Here is a 20,307-nt window from a genome sequence, read left to right on the forward strand (position 1 = left end):
TACCAAAAATTCATAAAAAAAACCCATGGATTTATACTTTTAACAATTTAATCCTTATTTCCAAAATTCAACAAAAATCACTTAACAAAACATGTTTATTTTACAACCAAGATTAATAATCTATCAACTAACATCAAAACACATTAAAAAAAATACATGCAAGTCCCTCAACCTTTAACAGTTTTGCAAATTAACCCTTGGCTAGCTAGATTAAGCTAAAACGAACTAAAAAACATAAAAATCATTAAAAACGAGATTGAAATCACATACCATGCAAGCACCTAAGCTAGCCAAACCTTCAAGCCCTAAAAATGGCTATTTTCTTCTTCAAATTTTGATGGAGAGACTAAGTGAGGAAGATGAAACAATTTTGTTTTATTTAGTTTAAGTTTATTTATTAATTTACCATTTTAACCTTGGTTATTAACAAAAAATTTAATAAAATCTTACCCCATAAATGTCCACTAACATTAAGAATGGTATAATTACTCTCTCAGTCCATTAATTTAAAATTTCATAGCCATTTGACCCCTTTAACTAATAGAACTTAACTTTTACACATTTTATAATTTAGTCCATTTTACCTAATTAACCATTTAAACATCAAAATTTCTTAACGAATTTTTAATACGACCTTAATATAATCCTGTAGACATTGAATAAATAATAAAATAATAAGTCACTCGTTGAAATTGTGGTCCCAAAACCACTGTTTCTGACTCTACTAAAAACGGGTTGTTACAGTACCTCATGGTTTCACTGAAAAGTTCGATGCTCTTTATGAGAATTAATGCTTGTTCATCAGTGGTATCCTTGTATTTTTTTGTGTTTTTTTATGAAACTCACTGAGTTCTTTTGAACTTACTCTGTTATCTTTTCCTTCTCAGGCATACAGATAGTAGAAAGAGATTCTGTAAAATGGGACTAAGCTAGAGTTACTGTTGATAGTGAGCCACTTGACTAAATTTGTATCATGCATGATCTTTTGGGTGGGTGGCGTGTAGATCTGTTTTGTAACCAACTTTTTTAATAATTTACATCTTCTGCCAAATCATTGTTTTAAGAGAATTTTTACATACTCTTGAAGTATATGTTAAATTTTAGTTATAATTCTAATATATTAAATATTGATGTAACTACTCAAAGGCATTGATGGTTAATTTGCTTGATTATGTTTTGAGATAAGTGTGATGGAATAAAGGGGTTGTGCTGAAGCGGAGCTATAGGTATATTGTTTATTAACTTTCTGACTCGGTTGGTTTTTGTTAAAAAATTGCCCAAGAGAGAGATTGTTGATGCAAGTTTTTGAAGTGGTTGGCTAAGTGCAAACGAAAGTGGTCACTCCCACAATCATTGTGACATGATGTTACCTGCCATATTTGAAGTTAACAATTTTCGAAACAAAATCTTTAGGCTTTGAATGATGATGATATTATGGATGTATGCAAGCCCGACTTTGAAAACCTATCCATATGAAGCAACATATCTTAAAGGTTAGTTTGGATCAAGCAATCATATCTTTCGATTGTGGAGAACAAATCTTATATATTGAAAGGCTTGTATAGGTTTTATATTGTGTATTAAGAACACTAATTTGTTCATTATAGAACTCTTTATTGAGTTATTTAAGAGAGTAAACATGTTTTGTTTATTGCCTAATTGTTCTAAACGGGAAAACTTAGAGGTGAATAATCTAGGTCTTTAAATACAAAAAATGAGGTTGTTTTACTAGTAGAGTGATATAACTTGATTACTTGTTGTATTGGAGATTAAAAACAGTAAATTTACTCACTGAAGACATAAGAAAAAAACCGAATTACATAAACAATCATTTATGTCATTTTTTAATTTGTTGGTCGCAATAACCAGCTAAAACACTTCCATTCAACATCTTTTTATTTTATTACATAAAACTGTCAAACTTATGCTGCTGAATTTGAGATTATTCAATCACAACAATAGCATGTTTTTTTCCTTAGGATGTTGGAAATCAAAATTTTAAGCTTTGGGTCAATTTTTAGATTATCCAAATAGAGTCGGATTACGTGTCAACACAACTTAATTCAAATCCAATTTCCCACAATTTATTAATAATAATCAGACTTAGTAGTTGACAATACAAAGCCTAAATAAATCAGCTGAATAACGTAAGACCCAAATGAGAATCGAGGTCTAAGAGCCACCAACCAAAATGGTGAACAAATAATAAGAGCCCACCCATTATTTTTTCACCTTGCATCTCAAATCAAAATCCACTTTTACAAGTTAATTAGTAGGATGAACATTGAGCTATATTCATTACCTATGATACCTTTCTCTAGCTTCAACTACCGCAAGACTAATCAATTTCATTCAACACTTCTATAAATACAGGATGATATTGGTACAATTTTAATTTGTTATAATTTTACATATAAAAGTTTATATTTTAACTCAATTGTATATTTTTAAAATAAATAAATTCGGTTATTTTCATAGTAAATAAATATAGTTGCTTATGTATGTACCGTTATCTTGTTTGTAGTGACGAATCTTGTATGTGTTCCTAAGAAAAGAAAAGAATTTTGTTAAAATTTTGGGGTCTTAAAGGGTTGTGGAAACACATAAGTATTCTTGAATGGAACTGGAAAAGAGATGTAACTCCAGTTCCTTCGGAAGTGGTAAGATCTTTTTTTTTTTAAAAAAGAAATGGTAAGATCTTTGAAACAAGAAGAAGTAGGGATCTGCAAATTTTGGGTAAAACTGAATTAATTCGGTCGGGGTCGGTTAATATTTTTTTGGAAGTTCGATTAACGGTTAATTCGGTTCGAAATAGGTCGGTTAACCGAATTAACCAAATTTAATAAATAATATTATAATATATAAGTATTAGGTCGGTTCGGTTAATTTTTGGGAAATATAAATTAATCGGTCGGTTAAGTCGGTTAATTTTTTATATGCTTTAAACTTATTTTAACCAAAAATAAAAATATATATATAAATTTCGGTTAACTGACCGAATTAACCAAAAAAGTTCGGTTCGGTTAATTTTTTTTGAAAAAATTTCGGTTTGGGTAACGGTTAAGAGTTTAAAAAGGTCGGTTAATTCGGTTAATGGTAGTTCGGGTCGATTAACCTATTGAACACCCCTAAGAAGAAGGGGTTGGTCCGTATCATATTGACTTAGTTCTGATTTCTCTATTTTTTTAAGAATACCGCTTCTCCTACTCGTATCGAATAGAACATGCCGAGGAAAATCTTCTTCATGTAAAACCTGTTTAATTTAGATAAGGAGAATTGTACGATTTTATGAAACCATGTGTATATTGCTCGAATTTGTAGTCAACCCTATTTCTGAAATAAATAAACATAAAATAATATTAAGTCAATTGATGTTAGCAAATTGTAATTATTAAAACCAAAATTTCATATATATATAAGCACATCAAATCAAAATTTATATATGTCTCGAGGGTGAATTGAAGAAATTGTGTCAAGGGAACTAAGATAAAATTATAAAATTTTGAGGATACAAATTAAAATTTTTGTTTTGAAGGAGTTTAATTTAAATTATTGATTTTTTGGGAGGGGCAAAAAAGAGTTTTCCCATTTGATCAGTGGCTAAAAAAGCCTTAATTGATTTTTTATTTTTGGAAGAGCCAAACATAAAAATTTTCATTTAACTAAAAAGGCTAAACAAAATTAAATTGAATTACTAGTATTTGATAGGGACTATAAAATAAATTTTCCATTTAATCAAGGTGATCATAGTATCTGGTGTCTACCTAACCGGTTCACTACGCGGCTGATTATACTTCACATCAAAGTTTATATATGAGTACATATATTTCTTAGGTAATTATACTATTAGTTCTTGCACTTTGTAAAAATTATAAATTTAGTATCTATATTTTAATTTGATCAATTTTAATCCCTATAATTTTTAAATTTTAAAATCTTAATCCTGACCACCAGATAATAGCATTCATATTTATTTGTTTAAATTCAATTACTAATATTTTACTATATACACTGCTATAAATTTAGTCAATATTTTTCAAATCCGATCCCAATTATTTTCTTTTGATTATTTATTATCACTCCACTTAATTTATTGGAAGTAGCATTGATTTGGGTTAACTAACTTAAAGGGGTGATGTGGTATATAAGACATGATTTATAAAGTAAAACTTGTACACAAGGTAATCAATGAAGTAATAGTAATTAAAGACTTACATTTATGATCATGATATCTTCCCTGCCATTCTTCTTTTACATTCAACTTTTTATTTATTTTTATATTTAATTTTTTTAAATGGTTTTTTTCATTAATTAAAGTCAAGTAATTAATTTTAAGATTTTAAATATTTTGACCAAATTAAAAACGTGACACGTTCATAAAACATTGTACATTTGTCCCAAAGCCCTAAACTAAACTAGTTCTTGTTTAGATTATGATTTACTTGTCTAGATTTTAGTAGAAAAAGTCAGAAAATTGCTTACAGTTTTTATAAAATATTCCCACTTTGTCCTCTCTTTTTTTCTTTAGATAGAGATAATAGAGATTTTTTTTTTACCTTAAATAAAACGTTAATATATTATATATATATATTTGTGTGATCCATATTTACGTCCCGTCATTGAACCAAGCCGGAAAGTTCTTACATGTAACGGCAGGGACAACAATAAAAACCCACGTGTCTAACTAAGTCACGTGCCGCAACTCAATGGACTAAGCCGTCTTTGACCAACCGAAGCTATATATATATATAATATACCATTTTTTTTTCTATTTAGTAATATTAATTAAAAATAAATAAATTAGTTAAGCAGAAGAAGTAATATTTACTTCAGAAACAAATAATAAACATTTTTTTTTAAGAAAGAAAGAAAGAAATCATTCAAAACAATATTGATGGAGAAGCAAGTGATGATAAAAAGCTTAGAGTAACCGCAAATTTATGTGCACCTCTTCTTTAATCGTCCCCTCTTTTGTTTTTGTTTAATATCTTCCATATCTTCTGTTGTTTTTTATGTTGTTTGCTTCTTTGTCTCACAACTATAATATCTGTATATTTCTGAACAACTTAAAACCTTCATCCTCAAATGGTATTCACTCATTCTCTTTGCTTCTTTTTTTTTTCTTTCTGGGTTTTTACTTCTCTTTGTTGTGTTGCTTATCCATTATATTTGCAGGGAAATCAAAACAATTTTGCAAGTTAAACTGGTGGGGGAAGACAAGAAAAAGAAAACAGAGTACTCTGTATCTGTGTCTCCCCTGTTTTGCCTCTTATCGTCTGCAACATGAAAGTTTAAAAAAATGGAGAAGAAGGTGGATACATGTTCTCCAACTGGTGTTCTGGAGGATTTCTTTAGGAGTGAAGAATTCGAAAGGACTAATTCTTGTAAAGAACCAACAAATGATCAAAGCTCAAAGCAAGGTGGTTCTAAATGGCGAGGATTGGCACAATTATTCCGAAGTAAATCGAGGAAATCTTTAGCGAATTTGCAGAATTTCGGGTCATTTAGGCTGTCGTTAAGGAGTAATAGCATGAGAGGAAACTTTGCTGTTGCACCAGATTTTCTTTCCGGTTCATATAATCATAGGAAAATTTTTACCCTTTCAGAGCTTCAAGCTGCCACAAAAAACTTCAGCACTCGTTAGTTTACTTTGTACTCTGCTTGGAATTTGATTATTGGATGATTTTTTATTTTATTTTATTTTATTTTTTTGGTGTGTGTGTGCAGAGAATCTTGTCGGAAAAGGTGGTTATGCTGAAGTCTATAAAGGGAGTTTACGAAACGGACAGCTTGTTGCAATAAAACGACTAACAAAAGGCACAGCCGATGAGATTATAGGGGATTTCTTGTCTGAGCTTGGGATTATGGCTCATGTGAACCATCCCAACACTGCTAAGTTAATTGGTTATGGAATTGAAGGTGGAATGCATCTTGTCCTTGAGTTGTCTCCAAATGGGAGCTTAGCTTCTCTTCTTTATGGTTAGTTTCATCGTTTTCATGAAATTATGAACATTGAAGGGATGGATCCCAGTCTGAATTGACCTTTTTTTTATGTATTGTTTTTTCTTACAGGTTCAAAGGAAAAACTGACATGGGGTATTAGGTTTAAGATTGCTTTAGGAACAGCTGAAGGTTTAAGGTATCTTCATGAAGGTTGCAAGAGGAGAATCATACATAGAGATATCAAGGCTGCAAATATTTTGCTTACAAAGGACTTCGACCCTCAGGTACCCTCCAAAACCAAATCCTTAAACGTTCCATTTTCTTACATTGTTATATAGTAACACAAGAAAGCAACAGATTTGTGACTTCGGACTCGCGAAATGGCTACCCGAAAACTGGACTCACCACAACGTTTCCAAGTTCGAAGGCACTTTCGGGTTCGTATACCTAAACACTAAACTTTTCATTGCAGTTATCGGTTATCGATTCCAATAATTAAATCGATCTCCTTTATTGCATTCTTTTTGCAGCTACCTAGCTCCTGAGTACTTGATGCACGGCATAGTCGACGAAAAAACCGATGTGTTTGCCTTTGGTGTACTGTTGTTGGAACTCGTTACCGGCCGTAGAGCTCTGGATTACTCTCAGCAAAGCCTTGTATTGTGGGTACGTAACGCCACTAAAACACACACACAACATCACCATATACTCAAGTACTCGCTTATATGCATATGCACATGTATTTTATTTATGCCTTGAATTTGTTTTCCTCCCCACCTAGGCTAAACCTTTGCTAAAGAAGAACGAAATCCGAGAGCTGATCGATCCCAATCTTGGCAACGATTACAGTGCTCGAGAAATGAGCCTTGTCCTCCTAGCCGCTTCGCTGTGCATACACCGGTCGTCGATACGGCGTCCGCAAATGAGTCAGGCACGTGGACAAGTTCCACATCAAAGCTTTGATAACTTTCATGCATAAATACATATTACATATACATATACGTATATATATGTTAACAGTTGGTTGTTAAAATGTCATGCAGGTAGTGCAGCTACTTAATGGTAATCCCAACAGCTTAAAGAGCATTAAGAAATGTCGGGTCCCGTTTTTTCAGAAAAGCTTTCAATGAAGAGATTTGAAATGGTGCATGCAAAGAGATGAAGTTGAAAAGGGGGACCAAATTGAAAAGATCGACGTTGTTTCACGTACATTAAAAAAAAATGGGATTTTTAAAAAGGAACAGAACAGGATTAGGGTTTGGGTAGAATTCCGAGGAGGGCAAAAAGGAAAGTGAAGAATGGCAGTGTGTTTGGGACATAGAAGACATGTACATAAGAGAATCATAGGGGAACAGAAGTAGAGAGAATATCCTATGGTTCAGTCAATTTTTGTCGGACAAATAGATTAAAGAGGAGAACCAGCCATTGTCATTCTTTTTTTTTTTTTTTTTTTTCTAATTTATTTTAACTTTAAAGCAAACTATGATTAAAGGAGTTGTTTTTTAATTCCCAAAAGAAGGCTCTTTTGTTTTTATTTTTAAAATAAGATATTTATTTGCTATGTTATTATTCCACGTCATCTTTAATTTATTCCTTTAATACTGTTTTCTCTCTCTTCAATTCTATGTTGTTGGACTTTTCCAATTTACTTCTTTCTCAAATCACAACCAATAACTATTAATTTTTGGCATATTCATAATGTGTCAAAAATATCTTAGAATAGATTTTCTTTTAGTTTAATTAGTATTGGTATTATTGTTAATACGGGAGGACGTAGATTTGAGTGCGTTGAAACGTATTATCCTTCTATTTTAAGGGACTATAGATCATTTTAGACAACACAAAGATATATTGATAGAAAAACATGCTTTCATACAAAGTTATAATTCGTAATTATATGTTTCAATAATCTCGTATCTAATATTTAAATTAGTAGATTAGAATTTGTATTTCTCTCAACTTAATCAATTTTTTTTTTCACATTAATCTTCAAATTTGACAGTTTTTTGATTTAATATGTGAATCTTATTTTTATTATAATATAATGACGTGACATTTTGGTATTTACTATATCGTGGTCTAAATTTTTTTTAAAAATTATATAAAATCTAAAACTAAAATAAATAAAAAAATATAAATTAATTATATATTTCTATCGTGAGCCAATTGGTGGGATCATCTCTTTCTTTTTTTTTATTTTTTTTCTCAAGGTGTTTAGCCAATTGAATTATGATGATGATGATTCGTTTATTTATAATTGACCCAACCTAGGCGGCACGTAACTCCATTACACCCACCGTAATCCGCCTACCTTCTTTCTTATCTTCTCATCATCTTATCATTTCACCCTAACTTCTTTCTTTAGTTTTTCCATTTATTATTAACTTCTTTTTCCATAAAAAAATCTATTAATAATTTTATTTTTTAATTTAATGAAAACTATAAGGACCTGTGATTGCGGTAGTTTTAACTTATCCACGCATTATGAAGACACAAAATAAACAAGTGACAATCAAGTTTGCTTACGCAATTTGTTTTCTTTATATTTGCGAAACCTAACTCAGTAGGGAGTGTTCATTATCTTTAAACAATTACAACTAGGGAACTTAAATTTATCATACACTCTTGTACCTTTAAAGATTAGAACTCTCGCCACTAAATTTTCCCTTGAGAACTTAGCTTATAAATCTATTTTTTTCAACATTTTTTTATAGGCTTAATGACAACTTTGGCCACTAATTGTATTTTTTAATTTTTTTTTATCATCAACCTTTAATCTTTTTTTCAAATTGTTTTTTTAATAGATTCGATGAAAGTACCGTTAAAAAAGCTAACGAGATGATATGGAATTTCATATGTGAAAAATTTTAATGAGATATAATTTATTCTTAGATAACCGAATAAAATAATAACACTTGAAAAAAATAACTCTAAAAAAAAAGAAAATAAACTAATTATCTAAAAAAAGGTTTTGAAATGAATGCACACATTTAATATTTTTTATTTGATTTATTAATTATCTTTTTAAAACCTCTCAGTAAACAAATGTATACACTCATTTCGATACTTTTTTTAGACAATTAAGTTTTTTTTAAATTAAGAGTTATTTTTTTTTAATTTCATGTATAATTTATTATTTTATTATTTTTTCACATATAATTATCTTATTAGGTTACTTAAGTAATAAACTACACCTTCCACATCATCCCGTCAACTTTTTTAACAAAATTTTCATCAAATCGATTAAAAAAATAATTTGAAAAAAAAAGAACAAAGGTTGATGGCTAAAAAAAGCTATAAAATACAATTAGAGCTATTTGACAAAATATGTAAACGTTTGTGGCGAAATTTGTCATTAAACCTTTTTTTTATACAATACTTCTACCTATAACCTCTCTCCACCAGTTAAACTAAAAGAAAAATACATTAAAACATGCCCGAACTCCTCCTAGTTAATATCCCTTTAATTTTGTTTGATATAATATTTTGGTTTCTTTTATAATATCATTAGTAAGTCGAATTTAATAAAAATATTAGCTGTTACCATTAAATGATATGTGAATTTTTTATCCGAATTCTAAAAAATTGTTTAAAAACAAATCTATGCCATTATGTTAATTATGTTATTAATTTAAATTAAATAATAATATAAAATAAAAAGCTTGTGAAATTAAAATAAAATAAAGAAATAAAAATTTTCATTAGAAATTAAACCCTAATTTTGATAAAATATAATACATTAGTCACTAATAAAATTCATGTCCAATCCAAACCAAACAAGTCTTAAGTTGGCCAGCCCATGCCAATCCACTGCAGGAAGCCCAATGCGAAGACAAAATTCACTAATGAATCAACAGAAAAATTAATAACAGCCTGACAACTGACATCACACGGCACGAGACAAAAGTTACACTGTTAGTAATAATTCTTTATTATTATTATTATTATTATTATTATTATTATTATTAAAATTTTCTCTTATTTAATATATTTTTTAAGAAAAATTGTAAACATCTTTTTCAGGCTTTTGCGTGTTGTGATCCAAAGTCCAAGCTACACCGCTCGGTCCACATCTCCCCCCTCAAACCAAAATTTCACTTCTTATTTCATCCCTTCAATCTCAGCCGTTCTATAAACATTAAAAATACAAACAAAGATATTTATAAATGGATGTATTATTAATATTTTTGTTTTTTTAAATTTTCATAAATAGTTTATATTATATTTAATATTTTTATTAAATTCAATTAAAAATGAGTATAAAATTATAAAATTATATTATTATAAAGATATTTTTATATAAAAAAAATCAAATTATGACTTTTTAGTTACCTTCCGGAAATAAAATTAAAATTATACAAAAAAAAATATTTTTATATAAAATTAATAAAATTTCACATATAGTAAGTTTATTTCTAGTACACTACATTTAAATTTATTATCTTAACCAAAATTTATTTCGAGTTTTATAATTTTTAATAAATTATTTAATTTTTATAAAAAAAATTCTTTCAAAAATAAATTAATAAAAGAGGGTAACGCTCCCTTTTCTTTTGCTTACATCCCAAAACACAGGTAGATTGATTTGAGAGAGAAAGCGAAAGAAAAGAGAAACTTCTGAGAGACAAAATTTGAAAATAAATAAATAAATAAATAAAAACCCTTATGTAGAAGAGTAAATTTGGATTTTGGATAAGTATAAAGAGGATACTGCTGATGATAATTCCTTTGAAGTCAAACATTAAGCAAGCCTTAAAGTAATCTCAGGCTAAGCTGCAAAAAAGAAAAAAGTTGTTTTTGTTTGTTTGTTGTGAGGATTTTCGAGTGGCGATCAGGAGAATCGGATGTTAAATCCGATCGTCAGCGATCGGAGATGCTACTCGCCGGTGGTCACGGTGGTGAAGGCGGAGTTAGGCCGTTGTGATGCTGGTGGTGACAGTGACAGAGGAGGAGGAGAAGAAGGAGAAGAGTCAGTGGCGGTTTTGCTCGAGAGAGTAGTACGAGTAGGAGTGTTTTTATAGTTGGAGGATGAGGAAAGGGAAAGGAAGGAACAATGGCTTGTTGCCGAATTCTTTGAGGATAATATCGTCTTGTTTGAAGACTGTTTCCTCGAATGCTAGTAACGTCGCATCCTCGGTTCGCTCCGCTGGTGCTTCCGTCGCTGCTTCCATTTCTACTTCTTCTGAAGATCATAAAGATCAGGTTTACTTTCCATTTTAGGCTCAATCGTTTACATTTGTTTTTCTGGTTTCTTTCTTTTTAGCTTTTGAACTCTTAGCTTGCTTGGTAGTTGAAAGCTTTTAGCTTACTTTGTAGAGTTGTCTAGTGTCTGCATAGAGTTAATGGTGATTTAAAGCTTAATTGCTTTCACTACTCGGTATTACTTGTCGAGAACCATTTGGCTTAGTGTTGTCTACTTCTATGGCGCACTGTGAGCTTTAGGTGCTTCAGCTATTATATTGCCCAAGAAGTCGCTTACTTAAGTAAGGCGCAGTATGTGTATTTGTGTACGTGTATGCATATATGCACACACTTAAGATATATAATTTTGATTATAAACTCTAAAGAGCGGTCCATCTTATAAAACATGCACAATTTTCCTTTTCTTTTGTTGGCCAATATGCATGATCTTTTTATGGTCCATAGATTGTTGAATACTCAAACATTAGAAGTAGAGAGCTTGAATTTGTCCTTTAAAAAAACTACTAAAGTTGCAATTAATGAAAAAAATGAAAGAAATTAAAGAGAACTTCAAATATATATATTTCTGGTGTCTGCCTCCTTACAAAAGTGTGCTTGCCTCATCAAAAGCACCTTGTCTAACAACACCTATGTAGGCACAGTTCCCAAACGCACACCTTAACAAAACTAGTTTTGGCTCTGCTAATATTAAACAATTTGGATATGGAGTCTAGCTAACCTGCTCTAACTATGTTAACTCAAACCTTATATCTTTGATATCCTTTAAAGCATTGATTATTTCATGCTGCTTTTTGTCTGCACAATTTTCGTGGGGTGTTTGTTTGGAAAATCTTAAAGAGTTAAGTCACCGATGCACTATCTTGTGAATTAAATTTATTTAGATTGTTATGATTTTTTACAGTGGAGAATTGATATAATAGAACTAGTGTGTGCATGACTGTGTCTTTCATAATGTCTCATATCTGGACTGTTGTGCTTTGTGAAGCATTAATATTTGTTAAGAATCTCTTTTTAAGCTGCACTAGACTTGGAATGTGGTTTCTCATGGAATGGCGAGGCTTAGCTTTAAATTATCAACAAACAAATTTTTACACAATGATTTTTTTATCTGCTCTCTCTGCCTTGGTGTGAATTGGCACATTCGAATTAAATTTCATAATTCTGTTGGATTTTTTTGGGCTGTCTCAGAATGCTTCTCCTTTCTTCCTATTTTGAAATCAACGTTTGCTTCGGTGTGTTTCCATTATTTGTTCCATGAACAGGTAACATGGGCTGGCTTTGACAGGTTGGAACTTGATCCGTCTCACTTCAAGCGTGTCCTCTTACTTGGTTACCAGAATGGATTTCAAGTCCTTGATGTGGAGGATGCCTCTAACTATAGTGAACTAGTTTCAAAGCGTGATGGTCCAGTTTCCTTCTTACAGATGCAGCCTTGCCCCCTGAGTTCAGATGGACAAGAAGGATTCAAGTCATCTCATCCTATGCTATTGGTCGTTGCTGGTTATGACACCAATAGTTCAAGATTGGCTCAGAACACTGGCCATTCAGTTGGGGTGGCCCAAGATTGCCGTATGGAGCCACAGTCAGGAAACACTGTCAACTCACCTACAACAGTTCGATTTTACTCTCTCCAGTCTCACTCTTATGTGCATGTGCTGAGATTTCGATCATCAGTTTGCATGATTAGATGCAGTTCCAGGATTGTAGCGGTAGGTCTTGCAACACAGGTAAGTGCTGGCTGATATAAATGGTATATTAATTTAAGAGAGTTTGAAATTTCATTTTGCATGTTTTGGGTTTTGAAGTGCAGATTAAATTACTCGGCATTGTTGCTACTTTATTCTATGATAAAAATTTATCAGCAGCATAGTTTTTTCCTTATAACCTGTATCTCCTTTTGTTCCAAGTTTTGTTGTAGTCATGGTTATTAGTGATCTTAGTCTGTAGGTTGTCTTAGTTTCTTGTATTGCTTTAACTAGTGCTGCAAGTGACCGGTCAGTCCAAAGGCAGTAAGCTGAGATATATATACCAATCAAAGGCAAAGCAATTTTATGAAGATTATGCACTCCTCTTTTTCTAGTTTATTTCTGGTGCTGCAGATATCATAATCAACTCTTCTTGTATGGTTGCAGATATATTGTTTTGATGCCCTCACTCTCGAGAATAAGTTTAGTGTCCTCACCTATCCTGTTCCCCAGTTGGCAGGACAAGGGGCTGTTGGGGTTAATGTCGGCTTGGGTCCAATGGCTGTGGGTCCAAGGTGGTTAGCATATGCTTCCAATAATCCACTGTTGTCTAACACTGGACGGTTAAGCCCACAAAACCTTACCCCTTCTCCTGGTGTCAGTCCATCAACATCTCCTGGTGGCAGTAGTCTGGTTGCTCGTTATGCAATGGAATCTAGTAAGCATTTGGCAACTGGGCTAATCAACCTGGGAGATATGGGATACAGGACTTTATCCAAGTGTTGTCAAGAGCTACTTCCTGATGGCTCACATTCCCCCGTGTCACAGAATTCAGTTTGGAAAGTTGGAAGACTTGCAGGAAGTGATATGGACAATGCAGGAATGGTTAGTCTTATGCTTTTACTTAGATTACATTTCTATTTTAATAAGATCTTTCTTTTCTCTATATTTCAGGATGAAAGTACGCATGCTTTAAAATTTGAGGTTAAACTTGTTATTTTTGGATGGCATTTCTGAATAGTTCATGTTTGCAGCAAAATAATGCATTGAGGTTACTGCCTGATGACTCCAAAACTAATTTAAATATTCCAGTTGGATTCCTCTAGGATGTCTTGCTATGCTTCTACTTATAAGAAGTCTAGCAGGATACATAATATCATTTCAATCATAGAGAATATTTTTATCTCTGAAAAATAGAATTTAATTTAATTTATTAAAGGTATGGAGTCTGCAAAGAGAATGAGATGATTGTTTTCGTTTTTCCAATTTTATCTCCAAATGGAACAAATTGGGCCTCATGTTTCCTTTTGTCTATGGAAGTTGCAAGGCTAAACGGGAAGAACAAAATGAATGCAGTTATATCATAAATAGCTTTAGGAGGAGGCATTAGTGACTGTGCCGTCTTATTTATTCTCTATTAAGAGAGTATATTTTACATGATAGATGAGATTTAGAACATCCAATTACTGACACTTCTTATGATTCAAATGGTTGATTTTGTAGGTTGTCATAAAGGATTTTGTTTCTCGAGATGTTATATCTCAATTTAAAGCTCATACAAGCCCAATCTCTGCACTAAGTTTTGACCCTAGTGGGACCCTTCTGGTTACTGCATCAGTATATGGAAATAATATAAACATCTTCAGGATCATGCCATCGTATGTGCGCTCTGGATCCGGTGTTCAAAGTTCTGACTGGAGCTCTTCTCATGTGCATCTTTACAAGCTACATCGGGGAATGACATCAGCTGTTAGTATAATTTTAGTTTCAAGATATATCTTACTTTTCTACCTTCCCCTTGCAGATTGCATTTTAATATATATTTTTTGTTTTTTTTCCTTTTTTTATGTTATAATTTAACAGATGATTCAAGATATTTGCTTTAGTCACTATAGTCAGTGGGTTGCGATTGTTTCATCCAAGGGAACTTGCCATATTTTTGTCTTGTCCCCATTTGGAGGTGATACAGGATTTCAAACGCTTAGTTCTCAGGGTGAAGAACCCTCCCTTTTTCCAGTTATATCCCTGCCATGGTGGTCTACCTCATCTTGTGTCACTAATCAGCAATCTTTCCCACCCCCACTACCCGTTGCCCTTTCTGTTGTCAGCAGGATAAAATATAGTAGTTTTGGATGGCTTAACACAGTAAGCAATGCTGCGAATTCTGCGACAGGAAAGGTTTTTGTGCCATCTGGTGCTGTTGCTGCTGTTTTTCATAATTCTATATTGCTCGCTCCTCAGCATGTTGTTTCAAGAACTAATTCTTTGGAACATCTTTTAGTTTATACTCCATCAGGTCATGTAGTTCAACATGAGCTTCTCCCGTCAATTGGGGCAGATTCAGGTGCAAGTAATTTAAGATTCCAGACAGCTTCATATACACACGTACAAGAGGATGACTTGAGGGTGAAGGTTGAACCTGTTCAGTGGTGGGATGTATGTAGGAGGTCTGATTGGCCAGAAAGAGAGGAAAGTATTTCTAAGGCTACCCTTGAGAGACAAGATTTAGCTGAAGTTGTTCAAAGTAAATCAGTTTGTGAGGAATACAGCATTAATTCTCTGGAAATTAACGATAATGTCCGTGGAGAGAAGACTTCAACACCTTTTCCCACAAAGCCCCATGAGAGCTTCCACTGGTACCTCTCTAATGCAGAGGTGCAAGTAAACTCCTGGAGGTTACCAACATGGCAAAAGTCTAAGGTAGTTCATGTTTTTAATTTTCTATTACTCATAATAGGTGCAATAACTTGGTTGATTTAGTTTTTTCATTTGTACAGATTTCCTTCTATATGATGGATTCTTCAAGAGCCAATAGTCATAATGGTGGTGAGTTTGAAATTGAGGAGGTCCCAGTTCATGAAGTTGAAATCAAAAGCAAGGAATTATTACCCGTTTTTGATCGCTTCCATCGTATCAAATCAAGCTGGAATGACAGGTGAGTTCCCTTTCATGCATATTCTTTTTGGCTGCTCTAGCCACATTTTGAACTCTGAATTTAATGTTGATATCCATCCTTGCCTGAAGTTTCTGGTTATTATTGATTCCAATCTAGTGAAATGTTTTATTCTGGCCGATGATTCAAGGAAAATCTCACTGAAATGGGTTGATGTTGCTGATTTATCTGGAAGTTTCTCATACTTAGTTTGCACTAAGAATGTGTTTACATCTAACATCTATTGTCCGTATTATTGCTGATGTTGTTTATAGTGTAGCCTTAAAGTATAACCAAGGATATAATAAGATTGTCTTTTAGCATTTTGCCACAAATTTAAGTTAGTGTTTCCATGTGTGCCTGAGGTCTTTAAACATACAGCAGAGTCTGTAATTATTGTTTGGTCTTGATTTTTACTGTTTCCTCCAGTATACGGAAGATGCAAGAAAATATGACCTCTTTCACCCTCAGTTATAATGTGCTCGCATAAGATTCTCAGGAGGGAAAGTGTGTTTTGGCTTTGGTTGAAGAAGGGTAGTTTGTTAGATGAATATGGGATCTACTAATATTATGGAATATTTTATTGTACAAAGTTTTGGACATAAATATGTATTTGATTGCCAAAAAAAGGATTTCTGGTAAAATTTTCCTTCATTTTTAAGGATTGAAGTTCCATACATTTGGGAATTCAATGCTTCCCACAAACTTTAGATGCAGCAAGTCCATGCAACGCAAATGTGTGTTCATGTGCATGTTTGTTGACTATGGTTTGTGTTTAAAATCTATAAAGTAGCTATCTTGGTTGTTCCATATAGGTGTTTTTCTGTTGGGAAATATCCTCTGTCCTTGTCTCCTGATCTTCATCAAGGTGAATATAAAGCCTCACAAGAGATTATTATTTGTCATTCAAAACCAGCGTCACTTAGCTCCACTGAAAGTTCTGAAGGAGGTAAGCCTATGTGATTGCTTGTGAGGAATTTTGGTTTTGCTATTGAAATGTCCTTGCCTTTAAAATTGCATCATTTGATGATTGCAATTCCTGTCAGGTTCATCAAGGAGACTGGATAATATACTTGATTTCGATCAGATTAACAGCGAAAAGCCTTATCCACCCATTTACCAGGGTCTGAATGAAACTTGCCATGGTAAAATGGGGAATGGCTTCATTGAGCCATTGGTGTTGAATCAGGAGTCTTTGACTGTCCAATCTTCTCCATTTCAGCACTCAGAGAATATATATAATGATACCAGTCATTCTGAGAGAAGTGATTTTTCCTCTCTGGAGAGGGAGTTGCCTCCATCAAGAAGTAAGGCTGAAGGAATGCCTTCTTTCAACGCTGTAGGGATCGGTGCTGCCTCAATGTTGCATGTAGACAACTATGATGCACCTAAAAACATTCTGGCAGATGAGTCATCATTTTCTGCACAACAGATTGCGGTTGATTTTGTGCATTTCCGTGAAGGGCACTATGAAATCATACAGGAGAATGGAAGTGGCAAGTTGTCTGTACATGCAAATGATGATACCGACAGCATCAGCAGCAACCACTGCGGAAAGGAAAAACCGGAAGAAGATGGGGAAAATGATGAAATGCTAGGTGGCGTATTTCTGTTCTCTGAAGAAGGTAGAAAACTTCAAGTAATGGGGCAGCATTTCCTCAAACACCATTTACTTTCCTCGTTAATAATGTTGTTTATCCACCTTTGTCTAAAATTAAATTGACTTGGCCTTTCACGGTTGGGATTCTTTTAACAGGTTGAACCAGATTCATCAGTCACGGTATTAGTTCGACCACCATGGAAAGCTTAGCAAAGGTATGTTTTTGGATTCAAAATGCATTGCACCCTGTAAATAAAGGGTGGGGGAGGGCAATGGTGGTTGTGTTGTATGCTTAAAGTGTAGCAAGAACGACGCTTCATCGTTCCCCTCCTCTCTTTTGTACATGTTATTTAGCTGGCAATACGTAAAAATGGATGAGAGTATTGAGCTTAGGAGAAGGGGATTTAACTTGAATCAAAACTCATTCTGGTACTTAGATTTGGGTTGAAGTTCCTTAGTGTTGATGATATTGAATTTGTTTGTATGTACAGAAAACTGTGTGAAGTTGTTGGTCTCAATCTGTATTAACAATATTGTTTGTCTGGTGATGAAAAAAAAAGGAAGAAAAAGCAAATGAAATGACTGTAATGTATTCATAAATTCTTCTCTCATTCTCTGGAGACGTTTTTGTTTTTTGTTTATATATTTTTCATACATTAGTAGAGAAATGATTAAAAATTCATCAATAATATATATATTGTTATCTTTTTATGTTTTTATATAAATTTTTTGAAAAGAATTTAAACACGAAAAAATTTAGGAAAGTAGTTACGATTTTCAAAGTTTTAATCTCGTTTATTTGTTTTCTACCTAAATTTTATAAAATATGTTCGAACATATATTTTTTTCACGCTGAACGAAAAAAAAAAAAGTGAAAAAGAAAATCATATTCGATCTGAATTAATTTCTTTGACAGATAGGAATTAGGAGTACCTCGGTAAGAAGAAAAAGGAACTGCTGAATGATAAGGTATCGCGATTCTTCACTTCATCCCTTGATGAGTACATGGTAAATGCATAACTTGTGGAGTTCAAAAAAAATATATTTTGTCAGTATATTAAATATTTAATTAAAATAAATGTAAAGAGAGAGTGTATATGTTTTAAAAAGTTTGTTACAAATATTGGTTTTCCTTTTCTCTTTGGAAGTTTTTTTCTTCTTCTTACAATCATTAACTATTGTGTCGTAACTAGAAAAATCGTAGATGATTTAAAATATTCCCACAAGATACATGGAAGTAATGCTAACTTTATCTTTTTTCTTTTTTACCTTTAAACGGTAAGATTTAAACTTAGTTGTTATCATCTTCCTCTTCTAATTTGTAATTTTTTATTTAGTTATTATCATTATATAATAATTAATATAAAATACTCTTACGAAAATAATTACTTTAAAATTTTAAAATCCTTGAAATGAGTAACTTTATTAGAAGAAAAAATTTTAATTTTAAATTTGAAATATGATATTATTTAAAATTTAAGTCATTTTATTTAGTATAAATTTATCTGAAATGAGTAAGTTTTTGTTCCTAAACACGAAGAAATAATAGTATACAATCAAAGGAAAGAAATTGAAAAATGGTACATTTATTGGTTTTTTAATAATTTAAAACTATTTAGTCTATATTTCTTTTCAACTTTTTCTTTTTTTGACAATTGAGGGTTTCTCCTTAGGGGTGTCAATCGGTTAACCGACCCTTCAAAATTTTTAATTATTAACCGAACTGAATTTTTTTCAAAAAAATTAACTAAATCGAAATTTTTTCGGTTAATTCGGTCGGTTAACCGAATTAACTGAAAATTTTATATATTTTTTATTTTTAGTTAAAATAAATATAAAATTAACCGAATTAATCGAATTACCCTAATTAACCGAATTAATCGAATTACCCTAATTAATCGAATTAACTGAATTATTTGTATAAAATTATGTTTTTTTTTATTTTTATTTTTAGATTTTTATTTTTATTTATTAAATTATTTGTAATTTTTATGATTGGGTTGGGTTAGGTTGGGTTGTGTACTTGGGTTAATATATATTAGATTGGGTATTTGAGTTTATGTTGAATTGGGTGGGTTTGAATAAATAGTGGGCTATTTATATATTATAAATTTATTTATTAATATTTTCGGTTAAGCCGAAAATATAAGGTTAACTGACCGGTTTCGAACCGAATTAACCGTTAATCGAAAACTCAAAAAATTATTAACCGACCCCCGACCGAATTAATTCGGTTAACCGACTGATTAACCGAATTTGGTCTGTTAATCGAATTTTTTCAATTTTACCCGAATTTTGCACACCCCTATTTCCCTCTAAGAGAACGTTTTTTTTCAATGTGCAGAAGAGCATTAGCTTCTAATTTTAGTAAACAGAGGACCTTGTCTAGGACATTATTAATAAATTGCTATCTAAATATTTCCTGAAAATTTAGATTTTTTTGTTATAATAGTAAAATTAGTCTTTAATATTTATATTTTTTTGTAAATTTAATATTTATATTTTTGGAGCTAAATTCGACTCTTAATCTTTTAAAAAAATTCAATTTGCTCTCTCTCTCTTTTTTTTAACGGATATACTAACTAAAACATTAATTTGTATGTTATTGGCTTGGTAACTCGCATGACAGTTCATGTGGATATCTTGTTAACATAGTCTTATATGTTACATTAACAAATAATTCAAAATTTATAAAAATAAAAAAATAAAATTAAAAATATAAAAAGTTCATACAAATTCAAAAAATTAGCATGGAGTATGCATGGATTGTTATATAGTCTATTGTGTGTAAAGAATTAAATTTTTAGTTAGTATTCTCGTTAAAAGAATATCAATTTGATTTTTTTCAGAATGTTGATGGTCAAATTATAACATTAAGAGGCGAATTTAACTAAAAACAAATAAATGTTAAATTGGCAAAATATATAAAGGACTAAATTTGGCAT

The 20,307-nt window shown here is 31.8% G+C and overlaps 2 protein-coding genes across 4 annotated transcripts; both read left to right on the forward strand.

Moving 5' to 3' along the window:
* Positions 1-4,805: 4,805 nt before the first annotated feature.
* On the forward strand, positions 4,806-7,509 carry LOC107930283 (receptor-like cytosolic serine/threonine-protein kinase RBK2). The gene is made up of 8 exons (XM_016861905.2): positions 4,806-5,088; positions 5,176-5,639; positions 5,728-5,979; positions 6,073-6,227; positions 6,301-6,380; positions 6,474-6,609; positions 6,725-6,874; positions 6,987-7,509. Exons 2-8 carry the CDS (start codon positions 5,300-5,302, stop codon positions 7,071-7,073), a joined length of 1,200 nt encoding a protein of 399 aa, XP_016717394.2. The 5' UTR covers positions 4,806-5,088; positions 5,176-5,299; the 3' UTR covers positions 7,074-7,509.
* A 2,993-nt stretch (positions 7,510-10,502) lies between these two features.
* On the forward strand, positions 10,503-18,718 carry LOC107930255 (autophagy-related protein 18g). Of its 3 annotated transcripts, XR_005905959.1 has the most exons (10): positions 10,503-11,145; positions 12,408-12,872; positions 13,278-13,715; positions 14,334-14,579; positions 14,694-15,530; positions 15,608-15,765; positions 16,578-16,711; positions 16,809-17,387; positions 17,519-17,577; positions 18,279-18,718. XR_005905959.1 is itself a non-coding variant. In XM_016861855.2 (9 exons), exons 1-9 carry the CDS (start codon positions 10,972-10,974, stop codon positions 17,521-17,523), a joined length of 3,036 nt encoding a protein of 1,011 aa, XP_016717344.1. In that variant the 5' UTR covers positions 10,503-10,971; the 3' UTR covers positions 17,524-17,962. The 3 variants fall into 3 exon arrangements, 2 of the variants coding, with proteins under 2 accessions (XP_016717344.1, XP_016717357.1); XM_016861855.2 differs by lacking the exon at positions 18,279-18,718 and having other exon boundaries at positions 17,519-17,962; XM_016861868.2 differs by lacking the exon at positions 18,279-18,718 and having other exon boundaries at positions 12,431-12,872; positions 17,519-17,962.
* Positions 18,719-20,307: the final 1,589 nt, after the last annotated feature.

Source organism: Gossypium hirsutum, chromosome A12 (assembly GCF_007990345.1).
Source record: "Gossypium hirsutum isolate 1008001.06 chromosome A12, Gossypium_hirsutum_v2.1, whole genome shotgun sequence".
Classification (NCBI taxonomy): Eukaryota; Viridiplantae; Streptophyta; class Magnoliopsida; order Malvales; family Malvaceae; genus Gossypium; species Gossypium hirsutum.

Excerpts from the sequence above, each read along its gene's own strand:
- LOC107930255 (XM_016861855.2), top strand. The coding sequence starts at position 10,972 with ATGAGGAAAGGGAAAGGAAGGAACAATGGCTTGTTGCCGAATTCTTTG. Across the intron at positions 11,146-12,407 it reads CTGAAGATCATAAAGATCAG|GTAACATGGGCTGGCTTTGA; the intron begins GTTTACTTTCCA and ends TTCCATGAACAG. Across the intron at positions 13,716-14,333 it reads ATATGGACAATGCAGGAATG|GTTGTCATAAAGGATTTTGT; the intron begins GTTAGTCTTATG and ends TTGATTTTGTAG.
- LOC107930283 (XM_016861905.2), top strand. The coding sequence starts at position 5,300 with ATGGAGAAGAAGGTGGATACATGTTCTCCAACTGGTGTTCTGGAGGAT. Across the intron at positions 6,228-6,300 it reads CAAAGGACTTCGACCCTCAG|ATTTGTGACTTCGGACTCGC; the intron begins GTACCCTCCAAA and ends AGAAAGCAACAG. Across the intron at positions 6,875-6,986 it reads GGCGTCCGCAAATGAGTCAG|GTAGTGCAGCTACTTAATGG; the intron begins GCACGTGGACAA and ends AATGTCATGCAG.